Genomic DNA, 25,991 nt, shown 5'->3' with positions numbered 1-25,991 from the left:
TTATTTAGTTCTCCTTAACTTTTAAAAATGTCATTTGCATAAGGCTGATACTGTTGTTTATTTTTCTACATTTTACTTTTATTTTTTAATTTTTAAAAATTTGTATCAATATCATTAATAGTGATTTTTTAAAAATGTATTTTAAGTAGTAATGACAGGTAATGCTTTAGTCCTCTTCCTATTAAAAAAAATTTCCTTGTTAAGTCCATTACATTTGGTTTAGATACTTACGATTTATACGAGGACAGTGGCTGAATCACTTGGGATTCAACCAGGAGTATGTATAAAATTTTACTACATTCCAAATGAGATTTTATGTATCTAATTAACATTTTCCTCTCAATGATAAATTATGCTTATTTATCCACTTGTCATATCATTCTTTCACTCCAAAGATGAATTAAGTTTGCTCATTAAAGAGATTTTGTAGCTGTGTAATTTTGGAGAAGTTAACTTAACCTCCCAGGATCTTTCCATCCATGGATTGAAGGAGTAGAAAGGAAATAATTTTAAAATTTGGTAAGCTGTCATTTATGACAGTGTTTCTGTGTGAAAATACACTGAGTTCCAGCTTTGAATACTAGAAATAGATCTCCCTTCACTGCCAACATAGCAGGTATAATTACTCCTCATTTGTTCACCCTTCCATACCAAATATTAGAAGTAGATACTCCAAGAAAATTTTAAGAATATGAATCTGGGAGTTTGTATGGAAGAATGAGAATGGTTTGGGGGAGACCATTGAGGAATGGAGGAATTGGGAGATTAGGGTAGATACTAGGATGGGATAGGGAAAAGAGCTGCTGGAACTGGGTTTATTTCCCTTCCTTAGTCGTATTCCCATACTTCTTTCCCTTAACTCTGTATATCTTTTCTCCTTTCCTTTCACTATGATAGCATGCCTTTCATACTCTCCTTCCTTTTTTCCTGTTCAGCAGTAGAACCATTCAGTGAGCTGGGCATAGGGAGAAATCTGACTTAGAAAACTTGATGGTGTAGGTATTGTTGTGGAGGCAGAATAAGAGTTTAGCTTTTCTGTGGGGAAAGGGAGAGAGCAAGAATGGAGATATCCCAGTGGCAGGAAGGAAAGAATAGTTTTTGCATATTTAAGGTGAGATTGGTTGGGTGAAGGAGTAAGACTTAAGTGATGATCCTTGGTATTCTGCAGTGTTTAATGTATACGTGGAGTTATTTTTAAAGGCAAAAATTTGCCTTTAAACAAAACAATTTGCCTTCAAACAAAACATTGCATGTGTAAGTGCACAGAGCATTCCTTTTAGAGGTATTATTTAATCATTAAAGAAAATTTCTGAACACTGATTTCTGTGATATTTAGAATGCATACTGTTTTTTTCAGATATTTATCTTTTTTCTTGAGTTTGGTAAAGGAAATACAGAATCCACATGTGTTACAGTTTTACTAAACTAAAACTTTGCATTTCCTGTAATGGAATCATGTATCTTTGCATTAGAATGGAGGATATGGAAAGCTCAAATGAAACATTTCTGCTGCCTACTCTTAGAGCTATTACTTGCTTTGAAGCAGTCTGTTGCTATTTCTGCAAAAAGATGTCCCTCCAGCTCCCAGATTGGATTGGGAACGAAAGCACATACTGTTGATCCTGAGTATGTGCAAAAGTTCGAAATTATGTGTTCTTGTTATTATGGAGTGTGTGAGGCTTAGCCTTTCTGTTATTCTAAGTGGGTAAGATTTTCCATTGAGGTAGTTTATAAAGTTACCTACATTTTTCTGTATATACTACAGATTTTGCAGATGTTGGTGTCCTTGAAGAACCACATGAGTTTGTATATCATTTGTGTCATTACCCTTCACTTAACATACTCCCATGGGTGACACATTTCCTTAGGGGTATCAGTATAAATGTGCGATTGTTGTTTGCACAGTCTTTTATCAGTCTTATGTGTTTTCACGTGTTTTTTTTTTTCTGTCCCTAATTTGTCTACTTTCATCAAATATTATAGTCATTCTGTCCATGATTTCTTCTGACCACATATCTTTTAAGAAATCTTTCCTTTAGAGTCCTACCCAGTGGCATCCCTCTTTTATTCACCAGATCCTACAGTACTACATTTTTCAAATTTCGAATATGAGGGCCTTCATTTTTCTCCCTTTCTTTCTACATTCATTCTTCAGTACCACTGCCAAGTTAAATCTCTATCTTTTTATTTGTCTCAACCACCTTTTCTCCATCATTCACTTCCTTTTTTCTGGACTCTCCATCTGAAGAACGGCTCATATATGGCAATAAAAAAGGTACAGACCAGACAGAGTAACACTGTTTTGAAATATGACTTCATAAGTTATCCTCATGTCCATGTAAGTTAGCACATTCATTGAGTACCATTTATGCAGAGTCCTTTTGGGCCTTGTGCAAATTTAGTGTAAGTGCTATCTGAGATAGAATTTGATGTTTTTAGAAGTCATATTCCAAGATATCTGTCTTTCTGTGCATGGAAATATTTTTCCCTCTTTTTCATTCCTCTTGATTTAAAATTTCATTCTTTTGCTTATTTGTAATGTTTTGTACTTTTCCCTGCATGATTAGGGGTGTTTGATTGTCTGTCTTATTCCCCAGAGTAATTTTACTGTGGACATTTACTTTACTATTATGCATGATGTGTTTGTAGACTGATTTAAAATCCTGACTTGTATAGTGTTTTTATATTCCAGTGATTTTTTAAACTTGAAATCAGTACAGTTTACATATTATTCAGTTTTACAGATATATAAATTAAGGCCGAAAATATGAATGTACCTCATTGCAGCCATCCTCTCCTATCCCCATACTCCTCTCCCCCAGTCTAGCTATTTTTAAAATTCCATCAATTTTAAATTAATGTTTATGTTAATTAATTCAAAGAAATCAGACTTACCTTATGTCCTTGGACAAAACCATTAATAAACTTAGTTTTGTCATCTCTAAAATGAGGAGATTAAACTTTGCATTATTCCTAATGTCTCTTCAAATTCTAATGTTCTACGATGCTGGGACTTTTAGTAATTTTTTTTTTTTTTGCATCTTAAAAATAGCTGCATAGTACCATAGCACCTACGCAGTTTTGAACTTGCAAGAGCTGTAGCTTCACTGCTCATAATACTACCCTTTGGAGCATCATAAACATGGTCATGGAGCCTCTTTTCTCTAAAATATGTCTTTTGTTTTTGTCTTTGAAATTGGATTTCTTTTCTGTTTCCTTGCAGTAAGGTCCAGTCATCATCTTAGTTTTTAATTATATGGTATTTGTGGGCTGCTTGAATTTTAAATGAGATGCTCTACGCCAGAAAACTTTACGGTTGTTCAGACCTCTGTATATCTACAGCCCCTTTTAGTCTAGTCTTTTTAGCCTTTCTTTTACTTTCTCCTCAACCATGGTGCTACTCTATGTGTTTTCATCATGCTGAAGCACAGCTCTAAGGAACCACACACACTCTTGGGTCCAGAGTGATTCTAGTTGCTGTATATGAGATAACAAGACTGGGCTGTTGTTGTTCTTTCTGGAGGCCAGGGGAAGGAAGATAGAACTTTTGAGTTTTTGCTGAAGATCGAGTTATTATGTTCTATTATTCTCTTCTGTGTTGGTGATAGGCAATACAGCTAACCCTATAGAGAGGAAACATGAGTGATCCTTTGGCCATGTTTTTTAGGGAATCTTTTCTCATTGTTCACTCTCCTTGTGTCATACTCATCTAGGGATGTAAGAACTATATATTTGCATGATCTTGAGGACATTTAGTTCATGAGGTTAAGATGTGCATTATAATTGATATGCTGTTATGGTCCTTAGTTCATCGTCATCTGCACAGTAGTTATCTCATACCATTGTTTTTAAACCCACTTTGAACAAGGAACTTACTCTGTCTTAGTAAGATGGGATATTTCCAGCCTGCATGTCAGAGGCTTTTATAACAGAAGCCTATACAGAGTTATTACCAATTCTTGTCTGTTAGTCTGCATGCATAGGCCTTCATGAGAATTAAAGACTATAGGATTGTTACCCTTTTTCCCCCCCTCTGGTTTGTGGTACAAGTTGGGTTCTAGTTTCTTTCCCATTGCTGTTTTAATGACTAGCAGTACTGTGAGAGTCATGTTTGTGGATTACTTTTCATTTGTATCTGTATCAGACCCCAGTATTAGACCAGTGCTAAGTTAAACATTGAAGGAGTGAGAGGCTTTCTGGCATGAGTTCACCTAATCTCCTCCATGTGAGCTGGTGGCAGAGGGTTTGATGGGTTAAGATGAGCGTGGTATAGTTAATAGAATGATGCAAGTGTGGATGCCCTAAACTTGAGTCTTTTTTTCTATTTATTCCATTGAAAGTAGGTTCAGCTGCAGCCCGGAAAGAAATCATAAGAAACAAAATTCGAGCAATTGGCAAGATGGCAAGGGTCTTCTCTGTTCTCAGGTAATGATATATTTTCCTGATTATTTGCTTTACAGAAATTCTTTTATTGTACTTTGCTATAAGCAGACACCCAAAAGCAATTTAGTAACATTCTTCCTATAAAGAAGTTAGTTTTACATTTACATAGTGAAGAGGGGAACACAGTTCCCTTTGAAACTAGGGTTTTTGACCTTAGTGATTACTATTGCTCACTTGGAGTATGTGTTACCTTTCTGTGATGAAAGCACTAGTTCTACACCTTGAAAATTAGAGTAGGATAAGGAGAGGGTACCTTTTAGAGTATGCCTGATGGACTTACTCGTCCATATAGGAAGTTCCTTTTGTTGGAGCCACAATCTTCTTAGGGTGAATTCAGGAAGACTAGGTTTAAAGGCACACGTAAATGAGTCAGTCCTTAAAAATGTGTTTGCAAAACTGGTTATATCAGACATTTGAACTTTATGCTATAGAAATAACCATATTTTCTTGTGGTGCCTGGGTGGCTCAATCATTAAACATCTGCCTTTGGCTCAGGCCATGATCCCAGGGTCCTGGGATCAAGCCCTGCATTGGGCTCTCTGTTCAGTGGGAAGCTTGCTTCTCCCTCTCCCATGCCCCCTGCTTGTGTTCCCTCTCTCTCTCTGTCTCTCTGTGTCAAATAAATAAATAATCTTTGAGATTTTATTTATTTATTTGAGAGAGAGAGAGAGAGAGCGCGCGCGAGAGAGAGCATGGGAAGGGGGAGGGTCAAAGGGAGAAGCAGACTCCCTGCTCTGGAGTCTGATGTGGGACTTGATCCTGGGACTCCAGGATCATAACCTGAGCAGAAGGCAGTCACTTAACCAACTGAGTCACCCAGGTGCCCCCAAAATCTTTAACTTAAAAAAAAAAAAGTATTTTCTCAATTGTATGATTCTCATTGATTATCAATCTCATCATATATTTAATAAAGCTTCTTAGGAAAAACAATATACGCCTCACTCGTAAGGCGTACCCTCTTATCTCAAACATTTAAAATATGGAAGAGAATATCTTGGACTTGAGGAAAATACTTTGGGTAATAACATTGAATGTCATAAATTATTTACATGGCCTAACCTCTGGGCCCCATCTCCTCTTTTAAACTACAAACTTTTTTTTTTTTACACCCCCCCCTACAAACTTTTTTTTTTTTTTAAGATTTTATTATTTGACAGAGATCACAAGTAGGCAGAGAGGCAGGCAGAGAGAGAGGGGGAAGCAGGCTCCTTGCCAAGCAGAGCATCTGATGTGGGGCTCAATCCCAGGACCTGGGGGTCATGACTTGAGCTAAAGGCAGAGGCTTTAACTCAGTGAGCCACCCAAGTGCCCTTGTTGGAAGTCTCTGATGTTTTTTGTTATGTCTCTTTGCTATAGGGAGGAGAGTGAAAGTGTGCTGACACTCAAGGGCCTGACTCCCACAGGGATGTTGCCTAGTGGAGTGTTGGCTGGAGGACGACAGACCCTGCAAAGTGGTAATGATGTTATGCAACTTGCTGTGCCTCAGATGGACTGGGGCACACCTCACTCTTTTGCTAACAATACACATAATGCATGCAGGGAATTCCTTCTGCTTTTTAGTTCCTGTCTCAGCAGCTGACACAGGCAGAATACTATATGGTAGGGAGTGTCTGCTTAATAACATGACCAGGGCAGAAAATTGATAGAATAGGTATTACTTTCAACTGAAAATAATGGTCAGTCTCTCAGCTTTCAGTGAAATGATATGGGAACGGCTCATATCATAATGTCTAAATATTTATTTATTTTTGTTTGTCTAATACACCCTTTTCTTTTAAAAGCCCCAGTTTCAGAATGTCAATCAAGGATATCCATATTACTAAAATGGAAATGTAATTCCAAGTTTCTTATTTTTTATTTTTTTGATTTATGTAATTGTATTAGACTATGCTTATATTTTCAGATACTTAATTTTAGAATTAACAGTCTGCTTGGGCCCCAAACATTACTTATGCACTTCACTTGCCAAAAGATTTGTGCAAGGTTTTGTACCCTGGTAAATGATGCCAAAGTTTGTTTTCTGTGGTGTTTGTCAAATGTTCTATGTATAATTGACTGTCTGTAACATGCTGTTTTCTTCCTCTGCAGATGTAGCTGCTTTCCTAAATCTGTCTGTCTTTCTTTAGGTTAGCTGTATGTCTGTAAAAGTATGTTAAATTAAATTACTCTTCCAGACGCTTGTCTGTCTTTTGATGTAGAAGCAACTTTGTAGCACCTTGTTTTGAGGTTTGCTGCATTTGTTGCTGTACTTTGTGCATTCTGAACATGAATGTAACGTTAGATATTAAGTCATTGTTATAAGGGGTTGAACTTAAATCCTGTAAGTCAAAATTGAAAGGGTGTTATTAAGTGTGCCTTTATTTTGCATGAAAATAAAAAGAATTATACGTAAAGCATTCCTGTAATCTGGCTCATTGAATATTTTATATTTAAAAAAAAAACTTATTTTTTTGGCGTAAATATTTGTGTAAATACTGGGTTAACTTTTGAAAGCCCATTACATATTAAATAGAAGAGTGATGTGAATGTTTTAGAGTATACACAAAAACTCAAAGTCTAGATTTCTTTCCATTGTGGTTGGAAAGCAAAAATTGTGATATGGAATAGCTTTAATCTATGTTTTATTGTAGCCACTTTTGACAGCCCTCCAGGGGTCAGTGCTCTATTGAAACAGGCAGGAACAGATCTGATGTTTTCTTCAGTCATGACTAACTTTCTTCCTGGTGTTAAAATTAGTGAATTTTTTTAAAACAAAAAATAAATAATTCAAATTTTTGAATAAATTTAAAGTAGATTGACTTTTCACAGTCTCATTTCACTCAGTCTCATAATAAATGCCTAAATAAATAAGCACATTTTTCCTGTAGTAAATAATTTCTCCTTCTGGCCTATACATGTTCTATTTTATATGTTAGTGTGTTGTCTGCTACCACCACGGTATATGTGAGAAGTACAGCTATGTTTTAAAATGATAGTTTCAAATTTTCATTCTGAGTGATGTTTCCTTTTTTTTTTTTTATTAAAAGAAAACCTGCTTTGATTTTCTTTATATTCCTTGCTCTTCATTTTTCTTACTATATTATAGACATTAGCAAAGGGAGCTAAAAAGAATTTCGCTAAAACTAAGCCCTTAAACATTCAATAAAACTAGCAAAAATAAGTGTTAATAGAATAGGATGAACTTTAGTAGTTTGAAATATGTTATATTCTTTCTCTTTTTTGTTCATGAAAGAAAAAAAATGAAAGGCCTTATGCTTTAATAAATCTCCAGTGCAGTCATCTCCGTTATCCTTGGATATATTATTACTTTGATGTTGTATCTACAGCAAACCTTTCTTTCAGATGTCACAATTAGTACCTGCTAATTACATGCTTTGTTGGCAGCTCAGCACTTCTCATTCTTAATTTGCATGCAGCCTGAAGCCCAGTCTTCCAACTTTGACCTTACCTCCAGCTGCAGGAAAGGTTTGAAGGACAGCTTTCCTATAGGGATTGTATTCCCACAGAGTGAGTTACAGGACAGTGCTGAGTTTAAGGGGTCTAATTTGGGAAACTAGATAGCTCCCTAGCTGTGCCAGCGATGGCTCTTCATAGTGTGGAGCAATTTTCCTAGCATAATAAGATAAACCCATTTTGAAGCACGTAACAAGACTCCTACAGAAGCTGCATCTGAGTGATTTAAATTTTTTTTCTAATATCATAGTAGACATGTTCTCTGATATGAAAAACTCAGAGTTAAATATTACAAAAAGAAGGTTTTCAAATTCTAATACCTCAGTCCTGTCTTCAGAAAATAGTCCAATTGCCTTCTCAATAACCTTAATTTAGATTTCTTGAGTCTTTTCACAAACTACACAGCTCTTTTGGAATAGGAATTGATATATTTTATGTACATTTTTTTCAAGGAAATTTATTTGGGAGCTAGCCCTATATTGCTACCTTCACCAGGACATATATGGGAAAGTATGTGGCCATCTCTTTAAGTAATGCCAAGTTCTTCTTCATTATTTATCCCATGTAGTATTGAGGAACACAGTTTGTGACAGCGCTGAACATAAACTTACTAAGGCCCTGTCAGAATGCCCTATAAAACTGAAAACAAATAGAGGAAAAACAGTGTCTTTCAGATTGAACTTTGCAATTATAAAATCTCTTTTCAGCTTAATGCTTAAGCTTCAAATGACCTTTTATTCAATTTTAAACATTCACGCTTGACATGGTATGCAATTTTGAGTGTGATATGTATTTTGTATCCTAAAAGGATTAGGAGCATTTAGAAGCTTCTGGAAAGAGCAGAGAATATCATTTGACCTAGAACATGCTTTCACTTATAATAGAATGGTTTCAGAAGTATGTTGTTACATTTCATAATTTAAAAAATTTATTAATAGACTTTTGAACTACTGATGCACTCAGATACTAATTCTTACAGTAATATCAGGTTTTATTTTTAATTTATTCCCATATATAATACAAGTTATGAAATATTTCATATAAAATCACTTCTGTTACCGTAAGCTCTTTAAAACATTCTGATAGGCATTTATTTTTTTTACCCATTCAATGTCTAAATTATAAAGAAAATAGTCCATATTTTGAAGAATAGAATTGTAGGGCAGTTCAAGAAGAGGTGGGTCACTTATCCCAGTTTTCTGTGTGGGAAGATACAAAGAATATATTCCAGGTGTACAGAGCTAGGTTTTTTTAAAATGGTGATTTGTACAGTGGGTATACAATAAGTATGTCTGCTTGGATTTGTGATACAGTTTAACAGTTAAGGAAAGTTCATTCTTTTTTATTAGTGTTCATCCTACTTTTTTTGGGTCCCCAACTCACTTTACTATCTGGTTAAGATTAATGAATTTCTAATTTAGATCTACTTTAATTCCCTAGATTAATCAGCTTTCTTTCACCTTAATAACTGCTTTGGACAAAATTTATTATTTCTAAAATTTATTATTTCTAATTGGCCTTTTAGAAGAAGCAAAATAGAAAGGAGGGGCTTATTGTTATAAATATTCTGAGTGTGTGCACTTTGGGTAAAAAATGGAGAATTTGCAATATTTTCAGGCAACATTGTCCTCTGCAGTCTTTGATCCTGGTCCTCAGCGTGAGTGCTGTGTACAGTTTGAACCCAGAAATGAGCCAAAAGGATGTTTCACTACAAAATGTATGACTAAATAATGTTGTGATTCTTTAAATGGGCCAGAGACAAGCTATACTACTGAGTGCATTTCTCCCTTATATGACCTATGTATATGTCCATATCATACAGTAATTAGGATTTATTGCCTGTAAGACCTCACTTTTATCTTGATTCCTCTCTTGGTAGATGGGCTTGAAAAAATATATATTGTCCTTTTTATCTTCATTTGAGAATGCATGCTATTAGTACCTGAGGCAGATTTGAGTTCATAATAAACTGAACATAAATAGCTTTTTAAAAAGGCTATAGATATTAATATCTTTAGATATTTGGGACACCAGTGTTAGAATAGAAAGGAAGTTCCTGGAAGACAAGAAGGGTCTTTTTAGGTTATCCATAATCAACAGAGCTACAGAACTGTTCTGCTTAGAGTAATTCACCAGGTTTATAGCCCTTAAGTTTCATTGTGGCCGTACTGACGTCTGCAGCTTTTGCTATGCCTTATGAATTAGAAGCAAAAGGAAAAGCATTACTGACCCTTCTACTCTATATCTTGTGGAACAATTGATAATGAGAATTGTTTCAGTTAGATGGGGGAGGGGGGAGAATCTTCTGTTTGCTCTTCTGCTACAATTCTGCCATCATAATTTAACCATAGAGAATTAATTCCCTTGTGATTGTGATGGATGTGATATAATAAATATGTTGAAAAGTTCTAAGGCCATCAAAATACTGAATTCACAATAGGTAATTAATACTGGAGTGGGTGCTGAGGTGTCTGTGTTTATATTAGGTCCATGTGTTCTGTGCTCTGAGCGGTGTTGTCATAGTGCTGTGTGTAAACTGTGCTGTGTCAGGAATTGGGGGATTGGATGGGGCTTTCTATAATGGTTACTATTTATGTTAAATTGTAAATGATGATGTAGTATGGGATACTGTGATATTTTACGTGATCATTGCCTTTTCTGCTGTACAATATGACCCTTCTCATCTCTCTCATTCATTTTGCATGCCTCTGCTCACTTCTGTACAGCCACAGTTGAGGCTATTGAGGCTGAAAAAGGTACGATCAGAGTCCTTGCGCTGGGCAGAGATCTGTGGTGTGTGGGTGGGCATCAGAGAATGTCCTATGGGTGTGTTTTACTCCTAGTTTGCACAGCCCAAGATGAATCAGACTCACTGACTCATCAAGTTTAATAGTCACATTCCTCTTTTTTTTCTTTTCCTTTCTTTTCTTTTCCTTTTTTTAAAAAATTTTTTAAATTACAAGGACCAATTTCCATTGTGATAATCTGGTTTTTCCCTTTTCCAGTATTGTGCACAACCAGCATTTACCATTCCTGAATTCTTTAGAGTACAGCATGTTATGCTATATTATTATAGCATTTGAAGTTGCAAAGAAAGGTCTATTCTACATTTTGCATGTTTCTATGCTATTTAGATAATTTTTCCCCCAAATGAAACCCCCTCTAGGTATAGGTTTGAGTTAGTTTTTACTCATTTTCAGTAATTCACCTGAGAGTACAGGAGCTGTCACTATGATTTTTTTTTTTTTTTCTGTTTGGCCTAGAGTTTGCTGATAATATTTATTCATATATATCATATGTTGGCTTGATATAACATCACTAAATGCTTTGCTGTCCCAACCATTTATTTGGTTTACATGCACAGACTTTGAGTCCCAGGAATTGCACATATTATAAAGCAACCAGATTATAACCAGTGGTATGGAAATCTTTTGTATGTACAGTTTAATAGTAGAAAAAGCATCATTCCAGATGAAGTGAATGAGAAATTAAAACAATTGGAGGAGGATTGTCATTTACTTTGATTTGGGTTTCCAAAGAACATGCAGTGAATGGCCATTGAATTAAGGAAGACATTTCTTAAAAATATGAAACTGAATACTTTTTACTATCAGCCAAATACAGATCTAACTCCTGGAGGCATTTCCCACCTTTTTCATTTCATTCTGGTGGTGATAGGGTGATGATACCTTGACCTCCAAGATAGTTCTGATCTGCTAAATTTTAACATAGTTTGCCTCTTTCTCCTCCCAAGCCCTTGGTACAGATTTGTATGTCAAGGTTAACCTTGTTTAGCCTCCTCACTTGCCCTTACTCTTGTTGCTGCCTTACTGTGATAGTCACTGGTGATTTTAAGGTCTGAGGTAGGAGAAACTTGGTATAGTAGAAGTCAGACTGAGACCCTGAGACCATTGCCTGTAAGTTAATTTGGGGGCCAGGGAAGGGTTATTTTTGTGAGTTCTCTTTTAAAAGCTATGCTAACACTTGTCATCTATGGAACTATTGTGTTTATATTTAGGTTTAAAGATTTCACATTTTAAGGGGAAGTCTGGAATGGGGGTAGGATTCAGTTAAAATAAGATTTAAATATTGCTACATACAGCTAATTTCTTTCTTCTTAAAAATCATTAATTATGTTTGTGAAATCTCAGAAATGTTTTTCTATTACTGACTTTCAAATTTGCATTTTGTTAAGCAATACGAGGATTCTCTCCACCACATAGAATCTGCAGTTTTGAAGAGGCAAAGGGTTTGGATAGGATCAATGAGAGAATGCCACCCCGGAAAGATGCTGTACAGCAAGATGGTTTCAATTCCCTGAACACCGCACATGCCACTGAGAACCACGGGACTGGCAACCATAGTGCCCAGTGACCCACGGCTTCCCAGGGACTCTCACATCTCGGGCCCCAAATGGACAGATCACCCCCAGGATCTGGAGGGGTCGGCCAAGCTGACTGTAAATGTCACAGTCCCTCTGGAGAAACCATTGTGCTTTTTGAGACCCCAGCCCCCTTCCTGGATGGAGGCTTGAGGGCCCTGGGACATGTGGTGATATCTGATAAGATTGAGTCATCGCTGCCAAGGTGGAGAGCAGTGAGCAAGGGGCTTGGGGCAATTTCCAGTGGAGGGCAACTATACCTCCATTTATGCTTGTGGTTCACACATTTAAGTTTACAAATGAGATTTCTTTTCCCCTCAGTAGAATTAGATTTTGTTTTTTAACCATGACTTCAAATGCAATCCTAAGAGCTAATGTGGACTTTTTTCCCCCCCATGAAATGTCTTTAAAGGATGAATTAGCATGGTCTTAAAATACATTTCTGAGGTTACTAAGCTGTATTTTGAATTATGGGCAAAATGCTGAGAAAACCAGTTGGCATTTATACAAATGCTGACCTCAGGTCTATAGTTCTTAAATGTGGCTAATTCTGTAATATAGTCTTGGTATTTTTCAATTATGAATGCATAACCTATTTCTAGGCAGACACTCTTGAACACAAATCCAAAAACTAATTTAGAATCTTTTTTGCCCAGATCTTTTGAAATTTACACCCCAGAGATTTAAGAAGAAAACCTCTAAATTTCAAAATTATGAAGAATTACAGAATTACTCATTTAAGGTACTTTAAAAGAAGTTTGTACATTGTCAAAGTAAATTTTAATTCAAATCATGTCTGTAAAACTTGACGTATTTTGTGTATGCATGTTTTCATTTTGCAAATATTTAATATATAGACCTATGATGTACAGGTACGACATGTATAGGTTACCTAGATGTTATGAGAAATTTTAGTTTATTGTGAGTACTCAAGTTGCTTAAATAGCCACCAGGGTGATTTGCTGCTGGCTTTCTATCATTTTTATGTTTTGATGCAAAGGAAATTTTAAAATGTTCTGGAAGTGTTTTTGATTAAGCAATGCAGCATAGAAGCAATGGTTCTGTTCAATCATTCAGATGTTAGTGGAAGCATAAAAGTCAAGATTGCATGTTGAACCTTTTCTTTTGATAGTTACAGAACTGCTTGGTTAAACTAAATGGAACCATGTGCTAATTTTTCACAATTATTGACCTGTATTGATTGCCACTGTAGTTTGGTATTTCCCTTTACTTTGGTGGCCTGCTTCCCTCATGCCCTGGAATACAACTCAGAGCTCCAGGCAGCGGAACCATTTATTGTTTTGTTTGCCAGAAAGTGCACCCTGTATGGTCTCCTGTCTAAGTTGGAAATATTATGCATGTGCAGGACTATTCGAGTATTTTATAAACAGTAGCACACAATAAATTCCATGCATGGGCCGCTGCTCCTATCTCTGTGTTGGGTTTTATTTGGAACATGTAGTCTGATTTGACGTCATGCAAATCAGAAAATCCTGTTAATAGGTCTGGGATATATAGCCTTCAGAGATTATCTCGTGGATGGTTCATGGTAATTTGATAAATTCTTGTCTTCATAAATTTTCTTTTTTTTTTTTTAACTTTGGTTACATTTGTCTTACATAAGCATTAATAACTGAAAACTAGAGTACTTTGGGTGCCTATTATAGGCCTCCTAAATCTAATATTTAAAATCACTAGGGACGCCTGGGTGGCTCAGTTGGTTAAAATCACTATTTCATTTAACTTTTAGTTGAAAGAAAATGTTACTATGTAGAGTTTTATTATAGTAGTATTGGGAATTTATTGGGTGTTTTAACAATAAGAGAAAGAATATTCATGATACTGTATTTTCTTGCCATCACATTCCTTTCTTTTCCATAATCAAAATAAGTATGAAATTTTGCAAATTGAGGGAAATTAGGATATTGCTCAACATTTTATAATATCATATAATGACTTAACAGTTTTCAATAATAATTATAAAAGATGCACCTTACAAAGCATTCATTTAATTTGAACTGTATATACTTGCCTTATTCCAGGTAGCAAACAGAACTCAAATTGTTGATTATTACAGCTTGCAGTTGCTGTATTATCAGCTTGCATACATAGCAGTCCTTGAACTATCCTTAAAGCTAATGTGCACTGCATACCTTTAAAGGTTCTTTTGGATGTTACTGTTTTATGAAAACTCTGCATCTCTAAATTAAGAGCTTAACCAGTATGTTCCTCAGACCTTAGGTCCATCACTGGGATTCTTGGGTAAACATAAAACATCATTAACAAACTAGAAGAATTATGGGTTGATGGTAAAGATTAAAAAGAAGAAGAAAGTGAGAGAAAGGAACAGAATGCTGAAAAGTGGTATACAGTAAGAGTGGTAGAAAAATCACCCAGTGCCTCACAGACCACTTCCTAACTGTTGAATAAGAACCTCTTTCTAGTCCTTCTTCGTAACTGTGCACCACAGAAGTGTTTTTTAAGGTTTCACCTTCAACCTTAGAAACATTTTAAGGCTTTAAAAAAAAATGTAACTTAACAATGAAAGCAAACTGAAAAGTTCAGAACTTTCTAAATTGTAAATTTGAATGTCTACCAAAGCTAGTAGTAGTGATGGTAAAATATAAGTTAATAGCCAGTATCAATTTTTTCTATATATTATATCCCTTTATATTCAATGATGACACTTCTGAGTTAGAGAAGACCATCTCTGACTTCCTGTCCTTCTGCAGTTCAGCAATCATTCACAGAACTCATAACCTTTAAAAGTACTGCCAGTTAAATTTGAAATAGGCCTGAAATCTTTGCTTAAAATGAATTACTCCTGTTTTACTCAGGATTTTTGCGTATTGCTACTGACTTTCTTTCCTCCACAGCTATTCTGAATAATATGTAATGTTTCATTGTATCCTTAACACTTAACTTTTACTTTCCCTGTGTGTAGTTAATTTCTACAGTTTGGTGCTCCTTTAGAATCCATCCTCTGCATCTATTCATATGTAAATTTTTGATTTGCCACATTCCAGGACCTCAAATTGACTGTAAGTTGTTCTGTTCCCCAGTTCGATGATGTTCACAGAGGCAGGTAAGTGACATAGCTAGGACCAGGTATAAGCAGAAAGTCAGGTCTTGCAGTCGTGTAGGACCACTGCCCTTCTGGTAGACTCTGGAGCTTGATAAGTGAAAAGGAGCTCAGAATGTGTAATCAGGTTCCCTGGATCAGCATTCATTGTAGGAAGGAATAAGATGTTTGAATTGATTCTTTTATATTTTCTGTTCCTAGAAATTGTGTATTTTTAGCCAATAATATTTTGGTTTTGTTTACTCTATTCCTCTATTTATTCCTCTTTTTTTTTTTTTTTTAAAGATTTTATTTTTTTATTTGACAGAGAGAGATCACAAGTAGGCAGAGAGGCAGGCAGAGAGAGAGAGGAGGAAGCAGGCTCCCTGTGGAGCAGAGAGCCTGATGCGGGACTCGATCCCAGGACCCTGAGATCATGACCTGAGCCGAAGGCAGTGGCTTAACCCACTGAGCCACCCAGGCGCCCTATTTATTCCTCTTTTGAAATAAGTAAGTGAAGTGTGCCTGATGACATTTACTCAGAGAGTACCTTGCTCTCCTTTCAGAGAAAGTGATTTTTACAAATTAATTATTTCCCCTACAATTGATTTCCTTCTGTACCATTAAATGACCATTTGTATTCTTCTATCTTAGGTATTATATTTTGTTTAAGCCCAGATTGATCATTGTTGAGTTGTGTTTGAGCAGTGTTTGTTATACTCAAAGGGACTTTGGGCTTGGGTTAATTCATCCTGGGTCTGGATTGACATCCAGAACTCCAGGAATTCTGTTGATCTGAGCTAGTGCCTACCTTTCCAACCAAATAATGACTTCTGAACTAATCCCAGGATTTTTGTTTTTGTTTTGTTTTTATTTTTATTTTTTTCTCTGACTCTCTGGACTGAGAGCAGAAATGCTGCCTTAGTGAGAGAGGTTCAGGAAGCAACAGGTTTCATCTTTCCTTAGCCTGCCTAGCCTTTGGTGAGTTTGGGAGTGTTGACAGAGTTCTTAGCCTTCTTGGCAGAGAAGGAAGGTCAGAAGGAGAGAAGTCCACGGGCAGAGGGCCAGGTCTCTCCTTACCTCATTAGGGATAGCGTTGTCTGTCTGGTTGGCAGGACACACCTAATCACAGAGACTCAGCATTTCAGCAGTTTGCAAAGGGAAGTGATATGAAGGGACAGCTGCAAGTCAGCCACAACCTAGATAGGAGGAGGTGAAGCATTTACTTCACTTGGAAGAAAGAGAGAAGGAAGGAAGCCGAGGGCTTAGCAGGGTAAGTTGCTTTTCCATCAAACCATCTGCTTGCTTAGTTTATAGTTGAGGAAAACATTTATCACCCCTGGGAGTGTTAATCACTGATTAAGCAGCCGAATGTGCTTCATAAGAGCAATATTCTTAATATATTCCTCCTTTTCTCTTTCTCTTTCCCAGCTCCTTCTAGGATCCCCCAATGACTAGAATCATTTCCCCCTTTCCCTACCTCCCCAAAGGGTGAATTAGAGAAAATTAGATGGTCCTTCCTGTTCTGGAGATAGTGAGAAGGTAACTGGTTTGGGTGAAACTTGAGGCTTTTGGTGATGAAGGAGAAAAATGGGAGACCTGGTCTAGGAATAGGCTAATATTGGAGGGAATTTGGAAATGAAAGATAAGAGTTTTTCTAGACCGTGCAGACTGTCTCCTCTTTAGTCCTTAGTGTTGGTGTTTTCTCTCTTACGAGAATATATTAGAGCCCAAGTTATTGGGGATGGCTAGAAAAAAGTTGAAGTGATTCCTTGTAGGTGAGGTAGACTCTATTAATCTGGAAAATTCTGAAAGCTTATTATATATAATTCCTTCCAGCTTCTCCCTGTCCTGTCTGGTTTTTTGCCTTCATTTCTCTCAGTCCTATTCCTTCCCCTCAAACTTGGAGGATCCTGGGGCTCACTGCAGGGAAGTTAGAACCAGGGAAGCTGGGTCTGGTCCTAGGGTACACAAACTCCGATATGAACCTCATGTAGAGGTTCAAATGCACCTTCTTACCTTACTCTACCTTCTTCCCAGAAATTTAGTTCATTTGTATCATTAACCTTCTCTAGAGGAAACTATCAAGGATTCATCACCACCACTCCTCCCCAAACTGATCTCTGCACTTCCCAGCCAGTTCAGCCAACCCCCCAGAGAGCCAAGAGTTAATCTTCCATTGGAGAAAGACATCTTTGGAAAGGCAGATTAAGTTAGGAAGTACATTTCTGGTCTTAATTGGCTTCCATTGCAGCACAAAAGCTAGTTGAACATCAGGAATATATATTTATTATTACTCCTGGGATTTAAGACTCTTGACCTACCTCAAATCAAAGATAATTTTTCTCTATATCTTTCAAGAAAGATGAATCTATTCTTTCAAGGTTCAAAAAGGTATCTTGCCTAAAGAGGCTGGGTAGCTAGAGCAGAGGAATGCTTCTCAAGTTGCAGTGATTTTGTAAATTGGAAAGAAGGGGCGCCTGGGTGGCTTTGTCAGTTGAATGTTCAACTCTTGATTTCAGCTCAGGTCATGATCTTGGGATTGAGCTTCAAGTTGGGCTCTGCACTGAGTGTGGGGTCTGCTCAAAATTGTCTCCCTCTCCCTTTGCCCCTCCCTGGCTGCTCAAATAGGCTTGCTCTCTTAAAAATATAGATAGATAGATAGATAGATAGATAGATAGATAGATAGATAGATGATAGATAGATAGGATAGATAGATAAATGAAATAAAGCATATATTTTTTAAAAGTGGAGGAAGTGTCAGGTCAGTTGTTGGAAATGGTGTACTCAGGTGTGAAGGCATCCTTTAGTAAAGGGACATGACCCTTAAATCTTAAAATAATCTATCACCTTGAGGTCTAATTTCTTCTGTATTGGCGAGAATGTAGAAGATATATGCAGATGAGCTTAGCTATTCCTGTTCTGTAGACTCTGAAAACATCCATTTATCTGTGGGATGAGGGGAGAGATTACAGGGGTACAGTGAGAGGATGAGAGAGAAGTACAAAGGAAAATACAGATTAGTTCCCTCATTAAATAAGGACAACAGTTTGCAAGAGCCATGTTGTAAAATAATCGACTTTTTTAAAGTTTTCCTTTTAATTCCAGTTAGTTAACATGCAGTGTTATATTAGTTTCAGGAGTACTGGGTGATTCTGGGAAGTTTTTGTTTGTTCTGCCACTTACACCTCAGCTGAATGATGATTCTTGGAGTTTTTTCCCTAACAGATCTGGTCCAGAAGGATTAAATGTCAGACTATTTTTGGAACAAAACCTGATCCCTGATTTGTACTTTAATAGTTACCTTATTCACAATAAAACCAATCACTGTTAGCATTTTTATCCTCTACCATTTTCCTGTCCCTAGAAGCAGTTAATCTGAGGGTTAATAATTTTTTAGCTTCTCCGAGATGCCTGGGTGGCTGAGTTAGTTAAGCATCTGCCTTGTGGTTATGATTTCAGGGTCCTGGGACTGAATCCTGCATTGGGCTCCTTGCTCAGCGGGGAGCCAGGCTGCTGCTTCTGCCTACTGCTCCCTCTGCTTGGGCAGGCACTTGCACGCACACTATCTTTCTCTGACAAATAAAATCTCTTTAAAAATAATTGTTTAGCTTCTCAATCTCTACAGATACCTTTTTTATTTTTTAATTGAGGTGAAATTCACATAACATAAAATTAATCCTTTTAAAATGAGCATGTTATGTCATACATTCACATTGTTACGCAACCATGACCTCTATCTAGTTCCAAAACATTTTCACCATCTCAAAAGAAAAACCTATAACCATTTAACAGTCACTCCCCATCCCTCCCACTTCCATCCAGCCCCTGGCAGCCAAGAATCTGCTTTCTCTTTGGATTTACCTTTTCTCAATATTTCATATAAATGGAATCATGTAACGTATGATCTTTTGTGTCTGGCTTTCAGTTAGCATAATGTTTTTGAGGTTCACCCACATTATAGCATATTATTAGTACTTCATTTCTTTTGATGGTGTCCTATCTGAGAAATTGCCAAATCCATATTATGACACTTTTCCGTATGTGTTCTTCTAAAACTTTATAGTTTTAATTCTTACATTGATGTTATACTTAATAATCAAACTCATACCATTCTATTTCATTAATTCCTAGAGTGTTCCCATCTACAGTTCTATGCTCATGCTCTTCTCTGTGCTTAGAATTCCTTTTTCTGTCTCCATTTATTCAAAGTATTACCATCATTAATGGGTCTGTTCTGACTGCTCTATGCTTTATAAAGTCGTCTACAGCTAACTAACTGAGGAGACTCCTTCTGATCTGCTTTAGTTTCACTTTTCTTACAGGATTTATATACTGCCTTATATAATCATTTACATTTGATCCCTCTTTAAGACATTTACATATTAAGTATATTTTGCATATGTTTTCCTTATAATATTTTATAAATGATTATATGTGTTTAGCAATAAATATTCTTTGAATAAATGGATGTTTTTATTTTTCCCAATATAGTTCTTTTTGTTTACTCATTCCTTTGGGAAGGAATGGGAGAAGACGAGGAGGGAAAGGAGAATATCAGAGTTCCTCCTAGGTAGTGGGTAGATAATGGGATTAGTTCTACTTTAAAGTTCAGTTGTTTAGGAAATTTTCCTCATAATTTGCATAACTTGCTTTGACTACATAAATCTTAATATTGTGGTGCTGATTTTGTATTGCATTTAATTTCTACTTCTGGGCTGAGTGCTTACAAATGTGATGATAGGTCTTCTAAAATGAATGTTTTATTTCCCTAGCTAGGTGAGGTTGACTGATTCTCCAAATAGTTGGTAGTTTTGAACAACCAAAATTTCTGTTGCTTTTTCCTCCATTATTTTAAGTTCATTTTTTTCAATGCATTAATAATATATGAATATATTCTTAGTATTCAAGAGTCAAACATTACAGATAAGTCTAAAGTTCCTTTTGATTAACCCAGTTCCTATCCCATTATTTCTTTCCCTCCAAGCTAATCATTGTTATTGGGTTTGTTGTTTTTATTTTTTTTAAGATTTTATTTATTTATTTGAGAGAGAGAGAAAGCATGAGAGGAGAGAGGTCAGTGGGAGAAGCAGACTCGCTGCTGAGCAGGGAGCCCGATGTGGAACTTGATCCCAAGGACTCCAGGATCATGACCTGAGCCAAAAGCAGTCGAGCCACCCAGGCCCCTCTGTTACTGGTTTTATATGAGCCCTGCAGACCTTTTTCTATGCATTTACTTATATACATAGTTTATATTTCATGTAGAACTTTATATGTGATACATATATAATTATGTTGATATATAATTATTTTCCTCCTGTTTTTTATAACTGCCTGTGATGATCAATCATCAGTAGATCCTAAGTAAATCTTACTGATAGCTAGGTCTGAGAGACTGTAATGAAAATTGAAAGGTCAAACATATGAAAACACAGTGTACTTGTCTAGCTTGCAAAATTTCATTCTATATCTGTTCTACATATAGTCCCAGGTATCAGTGGACAGCCATGGCTCCAAGATCCCGGCAACGAAGGCACAAGAAACCCCCTTCATCGGTGACTCCCATGGTTGTGACCCCACCCACAGTTGTGACCTCTGTGCCTCTGACCCTCTCAAAACCTGACCCTAGCATTGATGCACTTGGCTTCTTCTCCTTGGAGAATAATGTTCCTGGCCTATCCCAGCTAATCCTTCAAAAGCTAAACATGAAAAGCTATGAAGAATACAAGTGAGTGTCTAGCTCTGTGGAAGAGTAATATATTAATCTCTGGGAGAAATGATTTCAGAAAGCAAGAAGGGAATAGAACTTGGGGAATATGGAGCATTTACAATGAGGGAGTTTCTCATCCTTTTACAAGTTTTATTACTATAGAAGAAATATAATATGTTCATGTGAGAAATAGTTGGAATAGATGGAAATATATAGGGAACAAGGTATAGGTCATGAATGATTCTGGAGATACTCTTTTTCCTATTGCTACTTCTCCATGCCATTTCTGCAGGTTGGTGCTAGATGGGGGTGCTTCTGTATCAGGCTTTGGATTCCGATGTCTTCGAGAAATGTTCCAGAAGATGGAGGACACATTCCAATTCTGTGCTCACTGTAGAGCTCTTCCTAGTGGCCTTTCAGACTCCAAGGTCCTGCGGCAGTGCAAGAGGTGACTAGTCAGGGGCTAATAGGAAAGTCATCCAGAAATGATCCTATTCTAAGACTTCATTGCAGGAGGAAAGGTCTAAGAGTTTTCAGAATAACTTTGGGCTCACTTCTCATTTTGTGGGATCCAGACCACAGAAAGATTAGAAAAGGACTGGGCTCCTGTTTACTTTGGGTGTTATGGGAAAGTCAGACAATGGTCCAATAGTCCCCCTTATGTGCAGTTTCAAGTTCTACGGTTTCAGTTATGTGTGGTGAACCACAGTCTGGAAGCAGATGACCTCCTCTGGCTATTACCACAAAGTTAATAGTGTAATGCTGAGTCACAGCACCTACGTCATTCACCTCACTTCATCTTACCATGTTGAAGGCATTTTAGGCATTTTATCATCTCACATCACAAGAAGAAGGGTCAGTATAGTACAATAAGATACTTTGAGAGAAAGACCACATTCATATAACATTTATTATAGTATAATTATTTTATTATGTTATTGTCATTAATCTTTTGCTGTGCCTAATTAATAAACTTTATCATAGATATGTATATGCAGGAAAATACATAGTATATATAGGGTTTGGTACTGTCCATGAGTTCAGGCATCCACTGGAGTCTTAGAACATTTTCCCTGTGGAGAAGGGAATAATCTGTATAATCTACTGTATAATTTTCTCCACTTCCTTCCTCTTGAGTATTCAATGGGTAAGATCCTGTCTGTTCTGGGGAGATTGGGGTTGAGCCACACCTGTGATAAAAGGGCAGCTGCAAACTCCTAATGTTTATTTTTTTTTCTGTAAGGGATGTAAAAAGTGAGTTGTTCCAGATACAGACTGAAGTGTACTCTGACCCAAGAGAATAATTACATTCCTAGTCTCTCATGCCTCCTCTGCCAAATGTAATCTCCAAAATTGGTGCATCAGCTCTAACTCCTCTCCGTACTTTCCTACTCAGTGATCTTTCTTCCTAGATATAGCAAGTGTCAATTCCCTTCCCTAGACATCTCCAATCACCTTTGAGGTTTAGGAACATCTATTTCTGGGGCTAATCTTTCAGGTGCAGAAATGTCTATTACTGTGGTCCAGAGTGCCAGAAGTCAGACTGGCCGGAGCACAGGAAGGTTTGTCAAGAGCTGCGTCTGGTAGCTGTGGACCGTCTCATGGAATGGCTTCTAGTCACAGGTGAAGTGGTGGTGCTGGAGAACTCTGTCACAGCAGTCATAGTTGGTTATACTTGGAAAAAGATAAGAAAGCATGTTATGAGGAAAACATGAGAAACTCAGTGGGGCAGTCCTGGTCACAAGTAGGAAGAGTAAATTTTACGAGACCAGTGCTCTAACCCCTGAGCTACGGAGCCTAGGAAGAGTAAATTTTAGAAAGAATATTGAAGCCAGGAAAGGTTTAGGTCACTCTTATCCCTTCTTTCTGCAGGTGCTTTTGTCCTACCTTCAGGACCTTGGCCATGCCTGGCTGAAGTTGTACAGGGTTGGGATACCTGGTTTTCTATGCGGCATTTACAGCTAGAAGCTGCACTGGATGCTGTACTAGGTAGTCATGCCATGAACACCCTGTGGGCCAACGTAGGACGGCCAAGGCCAGACCCAGATGTCCTGCAGGGCTCTTTGAAGCGGCTGCTGACAGATGCCCTATCACGGCCCTTGACACTGGGCCTTGGGCTTCGGGCCTTGGGGATAGATATTGGGAAGACTGGGGAAAGCACAGTGCATGTGGCTGGTGCTTCCCATGTGGAGACATTCCTCACTCGCCCTGGGGACTATGATGAGCTTGGCTACATGTTTCCTGGACACCTAGGCCTCCGTGTCATCATGGTGGGTATAGACGTATCTGCTAACTTTACACAGAGCACCTCAACTTCCCCCCTGGAACCTGGCACAGTTCAACTTAGTGGCCATAGGGGCCTCTATCATGACTTCTGGGAGGAACAGGTAGAGACTGGACAGATAGCCCATCCAGATTTGGTGGTGGCATTCCATCCAGGTAAGAGTCATTCAGGGGAATACTGGTTGGCTTTTCAGGGAATTTTCCATCCTGATTCTTATATCTCCTCTATTTGGAACCCCATTCATTTGGTCTGATTAAACATACTATGATGACAACCTTGGTTGATCATTAGCCATACGTGCTATACCTTGGTTCAGAATTTTCCATTGCAGAACCTGGGGTGGATGGAGGTGGTAAATGAGCACTGGAGGTGAGCAAGGTGAAGGGATGGGTGGACACGAAAAAGTAAATTGCTTAGGGTCTACCTCAGCCTTTCTTCTCTCTATATCCATTTCTGTTATTTTTTTCCCCATAGGTTTTCATGCTTCCCCAGATTTGATGGAGGCTTGGCTGCCCACCCTCCTGCTACTTCGTGATTATGAGATCCCTACATTGATCACTGTTTACAGGTTCCAACCTCTTCCTATTTGTGATACCTCCCTCCCTCACTCATACCTCTCTCTGTATAGATGAGCTCATTTCTCTCCCCCTTCCTCATCTTCTGTCTTCTGGTGAGGATTTTCTTCCTTTCTAATCCCCTTGGAACCAAGTCCTATGCTAGTTAATCTGGTACTCAGTGAGATATTTGGGAGAGAAGGATACCCTGGCCTGTCTAGCCTTAGGTAATTTGGGGGATTACTGAGTCCAGAAGTATCAAGTTCTGAGGAATTTCTCTCCTGTGTGTCTCATAATTAGCAGAGCAATTTCTTTTCCTCTCTCTCTCTCTCTCTCTTTTTTAAAATCTGTCTCCTATAGCCATCAGGAGTTGGCGGCTTCTTTGCAGATTCTGGTGGACCTGGATACACACATCACTGCCTATGGAGCTAACCCTTTCGCATCCCTCAAACCTGAACAGGTCTATTCCAACCCCAACAAGCAACCAGTATACTGCAGTGCCTACTATATCATGTTTCTTGGAAGTTCCTGCCAGCTGGATAGGACGCAACTGGAAGAGAAAGTAGATGGTGGGGTTTAAATAGCTGAGGCAGATCCTGACCGGACTTTTAGAAAATTGGGAGGTTGTGATGAAAGTACCCTGCTGATGTCAGGTTGTTGCCAAGCTTGAAATCCACTATATTTTAAACCTTGGCAACTTGTCTAGATAAAGAGTCTAAGCTGAATGAGAGTTCCTATATGATTTGACTCTTTTCTGAGATTAGCCACAAGTAGCTTCCAGAGACAGGATTCTAGATTTAATGTGTGGCAAGAAGCCCTAGAATCACTCTCCAGAGCCTAGAATTCCTGACATTTTCCTTTGTGAGAAAGTTGTACCTTTTGACTTGAATCAGATGCTGCCAAGGAAAAGAATGGCACCTTCTTTTTTCTGGAAAAAGACTTTCTTATCTGGCAATCTGGGCTGAAAAATGGAGAGGTGTTAATGACTTGAAGTGGTACAAGAATAGGCAATAGAGAAGTGGCCAGGAACATGAGAGAGATTGTGAGGATTGGCATATTGTTCTATTTCTTGGCTTTTTCTAAGTAAATATCTTATTTTCTTCTTGCTTGGGGCCTTCTAGCCCTAGATCAGCTTTTTGCCTTGTGTTGTATTTAAATATTCCAGGGTGGGAGTACCTGGGTGTGCAGTCATTGTTGAGTTTCTCACTCTTGAGCATAAACTCTGCTCTGGTCACAATCTCAGGGTCATGGGATTGATCCCTGCATTGGACTCCATGCTCAGGGTGAATCTGCTTGATATTCTCTCTCCCTCTCCCTCTACCACTGCCGCTTGTACTCTCTAAAATAAATAAATCTTTCAAAAAATTAAAAATAAATATCCTAGGGTCTATTGGACTTTAGTTGAATAAACTGGAGTTATTTGTCATTATCTAGTGTATACCACAATAAACTCAGTTTGGGGCTTCTTAAGTTACTTGTTTGTCCTATGTCCTATTCACTGGCAAGTATTACTTGTCTAGTCAGAATACCTCAAGACTGGAGGTTTCTCTCTTGCCAAAGGAGTGATTAACACCAGCTCTCTGTTTGGGCCTGCTATTCTGCCACATCATATCTCATGCCATCCTTCTCTTACCACATTCTCAAAATTAGGATATTCCTTAAGTATTCGTTCCTACAGCCTTGCCATGACCTCAGCCTCCCATCCCTAACCTTAACACACACATATATATTCTTATTGTCCAGTCTGATAGGGGTTATGTTAGAATTCATGTGTTCTGGGGTACCTAGGTGGCTCAACTGGTTAAATGTCTGACTGTAGATTTTGGCTCAGGTCATGATCTCAGGGTTGTGGGATTGAGCCCCATGTTGGGTTCTACATTGGGCATGAAGCCTACCTTAAAAAAAAAAAAAAAAGAGTAAAGTAAAAACTTTTGCAAAGTTGGAGGACTTACGCATTTCAGTTGCAAAGTTTACTACAAAACAATCGTAATCAAGATGGTGTGGTACTTGCCTAGGATAGACCTATAGATATAGATAGATAGATATAAATAGATATCTATATAGATATAGAGCTATATATAGATATAGATAGATCAATGACATCA

General features: G+C 37.6%; 2 protein-coding genes across 8 annotated transcripts in view; both read left to right on the top strand.

The window, feature by feature from the left end:
- Window positions 1-13,707, top strand: part of PPP3CB (protein phosphatase 3 catalytic subunit beta) — a 56,423-nt gene extending 42,716 nt beyond the window's left edge. The window contains exons 11-15 of one of the 7 annotated variants that reach the window (XM_082717108.1): window positions 2,249-2,275; window positions 4,344-4,425; window positions 5,800-5,897; window positions 10,623-10,652; window positions 12,092-13,707. In XM_082717108.1, the coding sequence (XP_082573234.1) occupies window positions 2,249-2,275; window positions 4,344-4,425; window positions 5,800-5,897; window positions 10,623-10,652; window positions 12,092-12,270 (416 nt within the window). In that variant the 3' untranslated portion in view covers window positions 12,271-13,707. Of the gene's footprint in view, window positions 1-2,248; window positions 2,276-4,340; window positions 4,426-5,799; window positions 5,898-10,622; window positions 10,653-12,091 lie in introns of all 7 variants that reach the window. The other 6 variants (XM_082717107.1, XM_082717109.1, XM_082717110.1 and 3 more) reach the window with 6 other exon arrangements.
- A 7,060-nt stretch (window positions 13,708-20,767) lies between these two features.
- Window positions 20,768-24,567, top strand: MSS51 (MSS51 mitochondrial translational activator). The gene is made up of 6 exons (XM_082717337.1): window positions 20,768-21,066; window positions 21,341-21,496; window positions 22,547-22,671; window positions 22,921-23,487; window positions 23,807-23,900; window positions 24,247-24,567. Exons 1-6 carry the CDS (start codon window positions 20,846-20,848, stop codon window positions 24,464-24,466), a joined length of 1,383 nt encoding a protein of 460 aa, XP_082573463.1. The 5' UTR covers window positions 20,768-20,845; the 3' UTR covers window positions 24,467-24,567.
- The last annotated feature ends 1,424 nt before the right edge of the window (window positions 24,568-25,991 follow it).

This window comes from Mustela nivalis (genome assembly GCF_964662115.1).
Source record: "Mustela nivalis genome assembly, chromosome: 2".
Lineage (NCBI taxonomy): Eukaryota > Metazoa > Chordata > Mammalia > Carnivora > Mustelidae > Mustela > Mustela nivalis.
The sequence above is the reverse complement of the archived record's forward strand: the minus strand, read 5'-3'. Positions and strand labels throughout refer to the sequence as shown.